Below are 13,029 nucleotides of genomic sequence, written 5' to 3' on the forward strand. Positions count from 1 at the left end.
GGTTCAGTGCTACTTTATCACTGTGTAGCAGCAATTTTTCCTTGGAGAAAAAGCCTTTGGAATCGAACAGTGTTCTTAATGGAGTGCAATTATTTAATATTGTAGCATGAATGCAGCCTAACTCAGATGGGCTTTTCAACAGGGATCATAATGGCTGTAATTGCAAAAGGATGCCTTGCTGAAGTAGAAGCTGCCAGATGCAATGCCATTCTGATCTAAAAAGGTCACAGTAAAAGGGACATTTAAATTAAGTTATAAATTACAATTGAAGAACAATATTTTGATGAGCAAGACCAGAGGTGTCAGAGCTGCAAGATATAATTCATGGGTTCATTACAGAACAGAGGTGCCTGACAGCTGAGCCATGCCAGAAGAAGAATTTATTTGCAACATCACGCAGACAGAAAATGGCAGCTCTGCTGAGAAGCTCTAGTGGAAACCTGAAACCTTGTGGTAATGTGCAGCCTTTATGGTAATAAGGCTTGCTGTGATCTGGCCTTGTTTAATGGCTATTGTAATATAAATGAGGTTTTTGGACACGTGCACGTTTGGAATTTTTCTTTAATCTAAAATCCTGTCCTGTGATGCAGAGGTTGCTCTGTTTTCTTTTTAAAAGTCTAAGTGCATTTGTGTTGATTCCCTTTGTTGCAGTTGTATTCACACATAATGTCACAGTGGTTCAAAACTGAGATGGCAGAGCTAATGCTAAAAATGGGGATTCTCTAGATGACAGGATAGTAATGTAGTGTTTATAGCAATACCTTGAGAAGTTCAACCAGAAGTTAATGAAACCTTAGGCAGTCATCATTAGCTATTATTTATGTTTGAGTTGCTTGCCAATAAAGTGCTTTTATATATTAAATCACTGAAAGTAATAAGCTGAGAATTAATAAGCCAGATTGAAACAAGTCAATTCAACTCTGACACTTAGAAAGAAATAAACATTTTTCCTTTTTGCTGCATTATCCTACTCCTGGAACTTTCAAAAGTTCCCCCCCAGTCCTGTCTTACTAAATTAACACTTTCCAGCAGAATCTAAACTTTTGTCAGTTTTCTTGTGTTCATGTTTGTCTTTTCTGTTACGTGACTCTTACTTCTGTTTTTATGGGGTTTGTGGTTGCTATTAATGTAATTACTTGGTCAAAAGGTAATGCTGATATTTTTAATTGTTGATTTGGGACAGTCCTGATGGGCTGTGAACTCTTCTATTTTCAGTAACCACAGCAGTTGCCTGTTAGACCAGTCCACTCTTTCTGTGCTTGTCTGATTTTTTGCAGATTGAACTGCTTGGGCAATAGGGCTGCCAGGGAAAACCATGTGTTGTCTTTGAGGCAAAATAAAGATGCCCTCCAACTTTATAAAGAGGCTTTGGCATTACTGCATATTTTCAGAGGGAGCTAAGAGGGAAAAGGAACAGAAGCACTATTCTGTTCAATGTTGTCAGATTTTCTGAAGTGAAAAATCATTTAGGTAGTGGCACGTACAGAAAAAGCGTTTGCATGGTGAGCTGGCAAAACAAACAGGCCTTGATTCTGTAAGGTGGATCTGTTCCTAGTGCTGGAGTGCAAAGGAGGAGAAAAATTAATGTGTACCCAGTAGAAAAGACAGCATCTGATTTTCATGCCTTGAAGTAGGCATTACATACCACAGGACCCTTGAGAAAACAAGTTCAGGTTTCAAGTCAGTGGTGTTTGGGTGTTGGCTCTGGGCAGTGGCTTGGCCAGTCTGGCCTCCTGCTCTTATCGTTTAGCACGTGGCTGGTGGAAGCTGGACAGAAATCAGCATTTTGCAGGCATGGGGGTGCAGCCTTGTGAGCTAACTCTGACACAGCAGAGGCAGATGTACAAGCCAGCCTTCTGTTGTACAATAGGAAGTTTCACCCAGGGAGCCAAGGTCTGAAAGCAACAGTTTTGACAAAGTGGTCTTGGGCACTGCAGCTCCTGACAGGGCAGTGTGAGGGGTGCTGACAGCTCAGGGCTGTTGGTCCATCTCCCAGCAGATCTTGCAGATTAGATAGCTGAAGATGAGGGGTGGGGAGGAAACGGGTTGTTTCTGGAAGCTGTAGCATTGTTTTCTATTGTTGTTCTGCAAAGGTACATACCGTTATAATTGTTCCACAGAGTATCTAGCTTCCCTGTAGGTGCCATAGAGAAAGCTGAAAATGAAGAGAAAACCACTCTGGCTTTAGTTTTCTTCCATGTTCCCATTATATTGGCCAAGAACTTATTTAACTGCAGTAACACCCTGTATGCTATTGTTATTCTAGTTGTTGGTAAGGAAAAGGAAAAAATCTACAGGCTGCCAGTGAAGGGAACATCAGTGTTTGCTCTAAAAACCTTGTTGCAGGTAGTGATCTTTGGCCAGCAGTGACCTTTTATTTTTAGAAGTACTTTGCTTTCTTTAAAAGTCCCTCAAGTCTAAATAAAATTTGAATGCCCCAATAACTTGGTAGTGGTGAAAAATCACTTTCATCAAGTTCAAGATCTCTTCCTACAGATACTAGATTTGAGCCAATTTGTGTGAAGTGCAACCCATAACATACTAATTCCTTCTTTAACACATCTGATGACATGTTTGTCCCTGTCAGCAGGAGGTGTGCACTGTGACTTCTGAGTGGCCTGATTATCTGAGGACTCTGCACTTCTGCTTTTATAGCTAATCAGTCCTTGGTGGTTTTGGACCTCAGACCACCTTTTTGTGGCATTTAGTAACAATTGTGGATTGAAGTTCTTTCTGGAAACTCAGGTCTTCAGGAGTTACAAAGGAGGCTCAAGATTATATGGAACTGAGATTTCATCAGCAAGTGGTTTTCTGAACCATTGCTGAAATCATCAGCAAATGATTTTTCAGATCTGAGGTTTTCATCACCAGATTATCTATTATTTTTAATACACTGAGGTTCATGTGCATGGACTTTTTCTTGACTAAAGAAAATAAAGTATTTGTTAGTGTGCTTTGTATGGCAGATTGATTGGCATTCTAGACTGTCACAAGCTGTGGCATTCATGACAGGAAACTGAGATGCTGATTAAATGGGTGAGAAGATGGCAGGGCATGGCTCGTGGTCCACCATTTCATGACATGTGTCAATGCCTGGTGTGAAATGGGCACTTCTTGTTCCGTGGCATTCCCCCTCCATTTATGGTGTTGTTTTTATTGAAAAAGTGAGACCTGTTTTGTAAGAAAACAGTGTACTTACAGATACACAAGCTATTTAAAACCTGAGCTGGCAGAAGACAGGAAGTGAGAGTGAAGACTGCTTGGTGCCAGGTCTTACAGATGTGCTTTCTTCTCCCAGTTGCATGAGTCCAGTACAGAGGGCAGAGCTTTGCTTTCCGCTCCTCAGCCTTTGGCAGGTTCTGCTGCAGCTTTTGTGGGCTTGTGGAATATTCTGCCCTGTCATTTGCAGAAGGATTGTGGCTCTGGAGCCATGCTGGCTTTCTTACAGTGGGCTTGTCCCCTTTCAAACCTAGATTCAGCAGTGTTTCAGCTTACAGAAGTGCATTATATATATGTTTATAACACACACACATTATGGACACCTCTGTATTTTGCTGTAAATGTCATCACAGCAATCTAAGCTGCCATTTGACTTTCTTCCTTCTGTAAGTTGGATGGTGACTTTCAAAAGTCAGTGCATGAACCTTTTGTAGAGAGATTATTTACAGGGAGACCTGTGCATATTTGGCTTTCATGGGAAATAATCTCCCTAAAAAAAATTTCTATAGGGCCAGAGATTTTTTTTTCCCCCCTTCCCTTCTATCTTGATTCAGTTGTCTGCCTTTATGTCTGACTAGAAATCACTTAGACTGACTTAACAGAAGCAAATTTGAGTAATTTACTTACAGCTTTTAAAAGTCTCTGAATCCTGGTACTGGATGCAGCATGAATGCAGGGCATTGGTCTGCACCAAAGAGCTTATAGGCTGAGCTAAGAAAAGACCAGACAAAAGAAGCAATATAAGGAGCAGGCAGGATTGACAGGAGGTGGCCCTGGGGTAGAAGGGGTCTGACCATTGTCAGATGTATATATTTGGGCCTTATGAATTGGCTGAGATATATAAATAGCTGAAGTGAGCAGCAATAGGAAAGTAATTTTGCCATCTTTATTTGAAGCAGGATTCTGTTCTAAAACTTGAGCCTTTTGGCATAAGAAAAATGAGAAACTTTTTTCCTCCTGAAATTGGATTTTGTTATATTACTTCATGTTAGCAGTGACAAAGTAGTTAATGTCTTGTCACTGTTCAGTAATTGTATTTTGATCTCTGTACAGTTCACCCATCCTGGGAGAAGATCAAGAACTATAGTACTTGTTAAAACCTTTTCTGAGAGTGATGAAGCTTAGGTCTAGCAGCATGGATGCCTCTGGAGGGTGGGATGCAGATGGCTTGGGATAAATTCTGGGTAGGAAGGAGAAGCAGGAGGTAATCTCTGTACAGAATAATATTTTGGTTGTCCCTATTGTAAAGAAACTTTTGAAGGTCTGTCATGTTAATAACTAGCTTTGAAGCTTTGGTTTGTTTAGCACCTGTCTGTGTAGGGAGGCTTAAATGCAAATTGTTCTCCCTTTTGGGTGCAGGAAGCTAATTCAGTTTTTGTCCTCCCAGCAATATTTCTTTTTCCTTTAGATCATTTTCAGTAGTCCTAGAGCAGGCTTCTGACTAGTCCTTCAGTTCTTAAAATCCCACTGTACTTTGAAGATAGGGCAGGCTATAAATGTGCTGTGTGCTAAATGTCATCTATCAAGAGCCAAGACATGGTGATTCTCATGGGTTCCTTGTGGAGTGTTTCTTTTCCAGTGTGGTTGTTTTTCTACCTCACCCTGATTTAAATGTCTGCTGTCTACTTCAGACAGCTTTTGATCTTAGAGATGCCAAATTTATGGTAGAAAATAAGATACACTGTAGGCTGTGACCAGCTGAAACATTCATGTCAGTTTAGACATCCCTAGTTGCTTTTCTGTACTCCTGTAGCTATCTGTAGAGATTTTGTTCCTTTTCCATACTTGTTTTCAAACAACATGGTGATCTTTGCAGTGCAATAAAAATAAAGACAATTTTCTGGATGGGTAAATTTGACATCCCCTGGCTTGCAATCCCTCCTGTATCTTCATTTTTCTAGTTGGTTTTATTAATCTGAACAAGATACGCTGCATAAAATACAACTCCTTTTGAAAAAGATTTTGTTGGAGCTTTAAACATTTTCCTTGTCATTTCTAATGTAGAAAAATATTTTTTAAAGTTAACAAAAACAACTTTTAGTGCTCTGTGGGCTTAAACACTGGAGGAGTTCAGGAAGGAAGAGGAAAAACTTGTTTCTGCTGTTTCTTCTACTAATAAAGCCTCAATTAGCCCTCAGGTTGTTTAAATTTCGCTTCATATATCAACAGTGAAAATAATGAGGTACAGCACATCTCATGTGGCCCCCTTTGGTGGTTTTTCTCCAATATCAGGTCACTGCTAATTCCACTGAATGATCTATTTGTCTTCTTTATTTTTTAGCTACATGAAAGTAACTATGATGCTGGAAAAGCCCTGCAGCGCTTGGTGAAGAAACCTGTGCCAAAACTGATTGAGAAGTGTTGGACTGAAGATGAAGTGGTAGGGAAATTAATTATTCCCTTGAGTCTTCTAGATCTCATTGCTTCTCTTGCTTTTTGCTTTTTTTCTTTTGTGTTTCTCAAGTGGTTATTTCTGTGTGGGAAAGAAGAGGGGCAAATGATTTGCTGCACAGGATAAATTTTTGCACAATTCTGGGGTAACAGGCCCTGGTTTGATACACAGAACTTTAATAGTTTGCAGAAAAGACCCTTCTAATAAAATAAGAGAGGAGAAGATGAAGTGACTGTTTTAAGAGAGGATGCTGTAGGGTAAATGAACAGCTACAAAGTTTCTGGACTGTAAATTTCACTTTCACCTCCTGGAAGGCTGGTCACATTTGTTAATTGGATTAAGACAAGATGTAAAAGGCATACAAAGAATTGTCCTTTATTTTATTTTCCTGCTGGTATTGGAGCAGGCTTGCAGGGTCAGCTCAAGTTGGCACTGGAAGGTGCTCTAAGGTTTCCCTGGAGCCTTCTCTTCTCTAGGCTGAACACCCCAACTCTCCCAGCCTGTCTCCAGAGCAGAGCTGCTCCAGCCCTGGGGTCATCTTTGTGGTCTCCTCTGGCCTCTCTCCAGGAGCTCCATGTTCTTGTGTTGGGAGCTTCACAATGGGACACAGTTCTCCAGGTGGGGTCTCATGAGAGACAAGTAAAGGGGGAGAATCATCTCGTGGTTCATTCTGCAGCTGAATTGCTGCAATTGTGAGGTTTCTGCTGGCTTGATTTGTATCCATGTGATAAGATGCAACTGTGTGTACTCAACAGTTTTCTGTTGGGTTGTAAAACCCAAAATAAATAATGTGAAGTTGGGAGCAAATGACAGATTCTTAATCTGCTGACACCTTGTAAACAAACAGATTCTTAAATACTGCATCCAACACAAGATGCATTTTCTGGCATTTCAGCCCTTTGTCATACCTTGCAGCTTAAGCTGGCACACAAGTACTTGAGTGTTAGAAAAAGTGAAACTCGTGTGTTTTCAGTACCCAGGAGAAATGCTGAACAAGTTCCCTTGGATTACATCCTAAAAATATTTTGCATTCTAATGCTGACGTTAATCGTGCTGAACAGAATAGATTTATGTGAAATGTAACGTGTAAAATGACAGCACCTCTTCAGCAAGCTGACCAGGTGTGTCTGGCTTTGTGAAAATGGAAAAATATTATGTTTCCTAGCTCAATAATTGGGCTGCAGTGTGCACTGAAATAGAAAATCAGATGACTGGAAGTTGGTTATGATCAAACATTTGTCACAGAAGAACTTCAGACTGACTTAGGGTTTTTTTTTTCCACTGTGGAAAAGCCTCTTTTCTCTTATGTACCATATTGGAATAAGCAGGGGTAAAAGTTCAGCTTGTCATGGTGCAGACAGCATTGCTCATGGAAAACTTGCAAGAGAAGTTTGTTGCTTTTTGTTTGTCCTTTGAATGCAGGAGTTTTTAAGCTACTTAATTGGTGAAGTATTGAAAGTAGTAAATAAAAATTAAAACAAGTGGTCTTGTTAAGCTACTAATGAAGTTGCAACTGTGCTGTAAAATGGAACTGATCAATAATGGGTGAAACTTCCTTGGTCTCTTAGCATTTTTTAATTATTCAGACAATGGCTGGAGAGGCTTTTTTTTAAGCTCCAGTTTCTCTGGAAGTCTTTCAGGGAGTTATTGCAGTGAATTATGTGTGCTTGCTCTGTCCTCATGTAAACCTTTTTGCAAGCACTAGATTAGGGGTAGACAAGGCCACATAACTCTTTATTAAAGCAGGTTTATTCTGAAATCTAACAAAGAGCCTTTGTGTGTAGTGAGGAGACTGCCTGAAGGCGTCAAGTGAAAGAGGATCATGTGCTAACACCACAGCAAAGGAAAAAAAGGATGAGTAAAAAGCCTAAAACACAGTTCCCTGATAAGCTTTACAGTTATCTTGTCATAACAGGGAGTTTTGTTTAGGGAACTGACTGTCAGAACAAATACTTCAAGTGCTTTGCCCTGTGCTTAGGAAGTTTGTGTTCCTATTGTTTTAACCTCTGTTTTCTCTGCAAACCTTCTTTCCTACATTCATGATGAAGTTCTACTGGGCCAGCAGCTCATTTTCTGTGCAGATTTTTTCATTCTCCTGGTTTTTTTTTCCATTCTCTGCACTGTGCTGTGAGTGCCAGAGATGCTGCAGCTCTGGGGTTTTTGATGAGGGATCCATGTGAAATGATCGAGGATAGACTTAGGAATGAGGAAAAGCAAAGTTTATTGAGGAGTGAAACATTACTCCAAAAGTGCAAACTCTGTCATTGCAGAATAATGATAATTGACTCTATAAATCATTGTCAGTCTCAGCTCATTTTATCATATTTGTTCTTGTTCTGTTCCATCCAAGTTTCCAGAAACACTTGGCAGCCCTCCAGCCTCAGCAGAGCCAAAGAGCAAACTGTGCTCTTATTTATAGACACCAAAGCTCCACCTGCAGAACTTCATTGCCTGTTTGGCCCTGGCAGTTTGTAGAAAACTCTAGATTAAAGCAGCTGTACTGCACTGCTGAGCATTTCTGAGGCTTGCAAGGGAAGTTTCCTTGGTTTTGCCTCAGTGAGCCTGAGGAATACTTTCTGCCTGATACAGAGGGTGACAGAGCTGCATAGGAACTCCAAAACAAAGTATTTTTCAGACAGCAAACTTGAAGTCTGGCCAAAACAATTTAATTTCAGTGAGAACCTTATGAAGCGTCTCCCCATCTCATGATGGCAAATGATCAGCAGGAGGAAACCTTTAGCTTTATGGCTGGCTGGTAACCCAGGAGAGAGAATTCTGGAGGAAGTGGAAGACCCAGGATCAAACCATGTCCCTGTTTGTGTTGGATTTAGAATTAGTCACGGCTTGTGGCCCAACAAATATCTACTTACTGAATTTTTGCAACTTGTATAAACAAGCAGATGCCACAGCAGGTACAGAGCTTTGGTTAGGTGACCTCCTTAGCTGAGAAAGGTTCTGTAACATGTGACCAGTTGAAATCATGTCGAGATCATGTTTCCTTTCCTGCCTTTCCTATCCTATAATCATATTCTGCACCTAGCCACGCCTCTGGATCCCCCAAAAAAGTCACACTGCCTCTTCTGTTATTAATTTTCTGGCAGATTTTTAAGATGAGGATCAGAAAAGTTCTTGTGCAGGGAAGAAGATCTAAGATGGTAGGGCTGGGAGAACAGATCCCATTTCCCCCATGATGGGTGATTAATGTAGTTGATTTGTTGTGCACATGATAGCACTGCTGTGTCCAGCACAGGTCTCTGTAGTATTCAGTAGTGTTTGTGATACAACACTGGGGGAATTACTCATATTTATTGAAAATTTATTTATAAAGCTTCCAAAGTTCTTTGTGGACTCTGTTGTCCAAAGAGAGAGCTTTTCTTCTTAAATAAAACAGCTTTGTTGCCTGTGACCGAACTGTCATTTAAGAGCTGCTTTGCAGTAGTCAGAACTGATTAAAATAAAGATGGAAGTTGTGTTATTTTTGTTACTGATGATGTGGTTGCAGAGATTAAGATCAAATTAAGCAGAGGATAAAATTTGCTAGTGATTGAATTAAGTGGAAGGCTTTGTAAATATGAAGACAGAGGTTTGCTATCTCCCTTGTGTTTCTAAACCTATGGCTATTTTTAAACCTTTTTTTATTCCAGTATGTAAATTCAGAGGCAAACTGTGAAAACCAGTCTTCCACACTGCTTAATAATAGAGGCTGAAGAAACTTCTTTACTGATGCATCTCCTTGCAGCTCGAGCAGCAGCTGTTTCCTGTTTATAAAAGCTTTTGCTACACCTGATAAACTCCATTTCCAACAATGATGTGGTGAGGGAGGGTGGTTTCTCATGTAATGCTCATTAATTTACTTCTGTGGACAAATGTGTTGAGCAATTGCCATCTATAATGCCATATTTAAGCATTTTCTAAGCAAGCAGTGGTGGCACCCAGTCCCTGTATCACTATTTTCTAATTCTGTGGGCAACAGTAGGTGGTATTACAGACAAGATGCAAGTAATATTTGTCTTAACTTTCAACACTGAGAAAACAAATATGTTTCACTCCAATTCCGCAAGAGATTGTCAAAGAGAAGTGAGTTTTGCTCTGCATCTCATGGTCACCTCTAAAAATGTCTATTTTAATCTATGACAGAGTACAGGTATTTTTGATGCAAGCAATCAGAAACCCCTCATAAGGATGAAATGGGGCTGGTCAGTTCTTCTCCAGTTGGAAATTTCAAAACTGGCATTGAAATTTTATTTTGAAACATGCAGACTCAGCTTCTGTTTGTCTGTGAGGAATAAGGACAACAAACCTGAACCTGAGCTGCCTGTATCTAAAAAACTCAGCTTGACCTGGTGCTTTGCTTTCCACAGGTTCCAAATAAGGAACCAGCATCATTAGCTTCTTTTCATTTAGGTTAAATTGAACACCCGTGTTTCCTGGTGTGGTTTTGGTGGAAATACTGTACAAGAAAAATGGTCCTTTGTGAATTTCCACCCATCCTGGGACACAGTCTCTGCAAAATGGCTTTGATATTTTCAGAGATGTTCAGTACAGTTCTGACCCTACACTTGGTCCAGGTCCAAAACTGAGCTTATTGCAGACCCTTCCATTTCAGATAAATAACCTGTCAAGTGGCTGCCATTTACAAAGGGTACAATGTTCATAATAAGTTTTGTTAATTTAATGAAATTGTTTCCATTTCAATGCTCCATCTGTTGGAAATGGTGGAGGAAACAGACTGTTCTTCACACATCAGTCCTGCTGATTTGATCTTACATTTTTGTCTCTTTATTCAGAATGTGCTTTTTTCCTGTCTTTTTATCAAAAGTACTAACAAAATCAATACAGCTTACAGAAGAGAGAAATACAAATCAGAAGTAAAAGAACCTCTAGATTATTAGCTTTTTAATTAAACATGATGAACACATTTTAAATAACACAAAGGCCTCAGGCTGAGCTTCATCTAATCGAAACAGATTAAGTCACCCGTCCACACTTGGGTAATTATTAATTCTGTTTACTTATGCATGCTAGCTGAAGGCAGAGTTCACTGCTGCTGCGTTGCAGTTTGTTGCACAGGGATGCTTCTGCTGCATGGAATTCTGCCCCCAGTTAGCATTCAGATGTTGGTTATGAAGAACACTGACAGGGCTCATTGAACCACCTCAGAAATTCAGTGCTGTGCTGTCTGAAGTTAAGAGAATCCAGGTGAAATAGGAGTTCTGCAGTATTTCTTGGGCACTTCCTCCTTTTTCTTCTACACTTGGTTCCACCTTTTCAGAGATGTTAAATTCTCAAAAAGAAATTGCCAAGTAATCCTTAGGAATAAGGGTTGGGTTTTTTTCACTTGTACCATGCAGGGCTGCTGCTGAAACACCATGACATCCTTGACAACGAGCTTTTATCATTAAATATTCTGCCCTTTAAATATTTTACACTGCTTTTGATGTAGAGTAGTTGAGGTAAACAGCCTAGATCCAAACAACTTCTTAAATTTATGTGCAGGGAAAGTTAATCCTTGCTGGTGATAAACCATAATTGGCCATGTACATGGATTTACAAGTTCATAAATTTTAAAATATCCACACCTGGCTTCAGTTTAAAGCTCATTTGTCATAAAATACCAGTGGAGAGCCTTCTGCCAAAAATGACAAGATACAGCAAACTAATTTCCTAACATGTTTGCAGGTATTTGTAATCCAGTGTAGCTGGTCAAGAAATTACTTATGCAAAACACACAGACTTATTTGCTTGGCTTCTTTGCCTAGAATCATCTTCAAATGTCTCTCGTCTGCCCTTTGTGGAGAATCTGCTCATGAAAACATTGTTTTCATTGCTCAGTCCTTTGAAGCCAGGCTTTTCAGATATGCTGGAAGACAGAGCTGCTTACTGGGGCAAAAATACCATGAATTTTATTTACTGTTTATATGGCAGCTATAGAAAATGTAATTCATAGCAAAATTGAAACAGAGCCTCTGGAATAGCTGGGGGCAGGGAATCATCAAGGAGTTTGGCATTGCAGGGTGGGTTTTGAGCAAGTGAGTGGCCTTAGAAGGTTAAGATATCAGTTATTGCTCAGGTTTAATTTTTTATCCACAGAAAGCCAACATTACAACATCATGGGGAGTTCCTACTAAATTACCATTTTCTGGACTATAACAATCAAGCCATGTGATGTCATTTGCAAGTGTGTTAATCAGGAACAGTTGAAAATTAACTTAGCCTTGAAAACAAACAAACAAAAAAACCACCCCCCACCAAGCACCAGTGTCCTGGTCTACTAGGACGTTTAGTTGATGCAGAAAAAAGATTCAAAGATTAATAGTGGGAATGTACAGTCTTGTCTGTAGCTTATTCTAAGTGCATAGAGTGTAAAAGAACCATCACAATAAGAAGTAACCAATGAAGGATGAAATTGTTCTGCTTGGAGGGAGAAAGTTATTATTTAAGAGTTGCATAAAATTACTGAGCTATTAACAGGTAAACAAAATAATAAGATGCACTATAGCTAGAAAATACAGGGTGTAGTATGGCTATAAAAGGTGAATTTAGTTTAAACACAGGTTTCTAGACAAAAGATAACAATCTTTGTGGTTGTGATTAACTTACATTAGTCTTTGATCCAAGTCCTTGTTTAGAGGGATCAATATTGCATATGCAGCACTGAGTTTATTGTCAAGTCCTTTTGGAAATAAGGCAGTGAATTAAAAATCAATTATACGTGCAGAAAAGTTGGTGTAGGGCAATCAATTTTGTCCTTTTAGTTTGCAGAAAGATTCCATTGTTTAACCAGCTGTGAAAAGGAATGAATTTTAAAAGCCTCCAGCAAATGAGAGAGCCTAAATGGGATGTGTGTGGGGGGTAGGTTTAAAAAAATAAATAATTATTTCAGCATTTCATGTTCAGCAAAGGCTGCCTTCAGGGATAAATCTATAAATCCTGTCACTGACCTTGGCTTCAAAATGGGTGATTTCACTGCTTGTGCTATTCTTGATCTTTCCACAGCTGCCAGATAAGTTACTCTGTTCTTAACAATATAATTTTATTTGCTTTGTTTAACCACCGTATGTTTCTTGATTCATCATCTTTCTGCCTTAATGTGAAATATTTTTATCTATTAAGCACTTCCCATATTGCTGATCCCCAAAAAATAATACAACAAATATTTACACTGGCCAGTTGCCACAGAGCTTAGGAGGCTATTTCTGTGCAGGGACGGGAAGCTCAGCTCTAAACTCCCAAGTTTAACTCCAGTATAAACAAAATCATTTGTAGTTTCTGCTTTCAGAAGCTGGTGTTTTGTTTTGTTTTCTAGAAGAAGGTTTGTAATGGAGAGACAGAAGCACATAGTTCACTGTTGCCAAGGGGAAAGAAGCTGCTGCTCGGAAGATTAATAAACACGACAGCAGTTGATTGTTGAAACCATG

The 13,029-nt window shown here is 39.5% G+C and overlaps 1 protein-coding gene across 1 annotated transcript in view; it reads left to right on the plus strand.

Moving 5' to 3' along the window:
- Nucleotides 1-13,029, plus strand: part of RERE (arginine-glutamic acid dipeptide (RE) repeats) — a 151,711-nt gene that overhangs the window by 75,333 nt on the left and 63,349 nt on the right. The window contains 1 exon segment of the mRNA XM_010005252.1: nt 5,501-5,599. Coding sequence (XP_010003554.1) covers nt 5,501-5,599 — 99 coding nt within the window.

The sequence above is a fragment of the Chaetura pelagica genome, unplaced genomic scaffold, assembly GCF_000747805.2.
Source record: "Chaetura pelagica isolate M959 unplaced genomic scaffold, ChaPel_1.0 scaffold159, whole genome shotgun sequence".
Taxonomy (NCBI): domain Eukaryota; kingdom Metazoa; phylum Chordata; class Aves; order Apodiformes; family Apodidae; genus Chaetura; species Chaetura pelagica.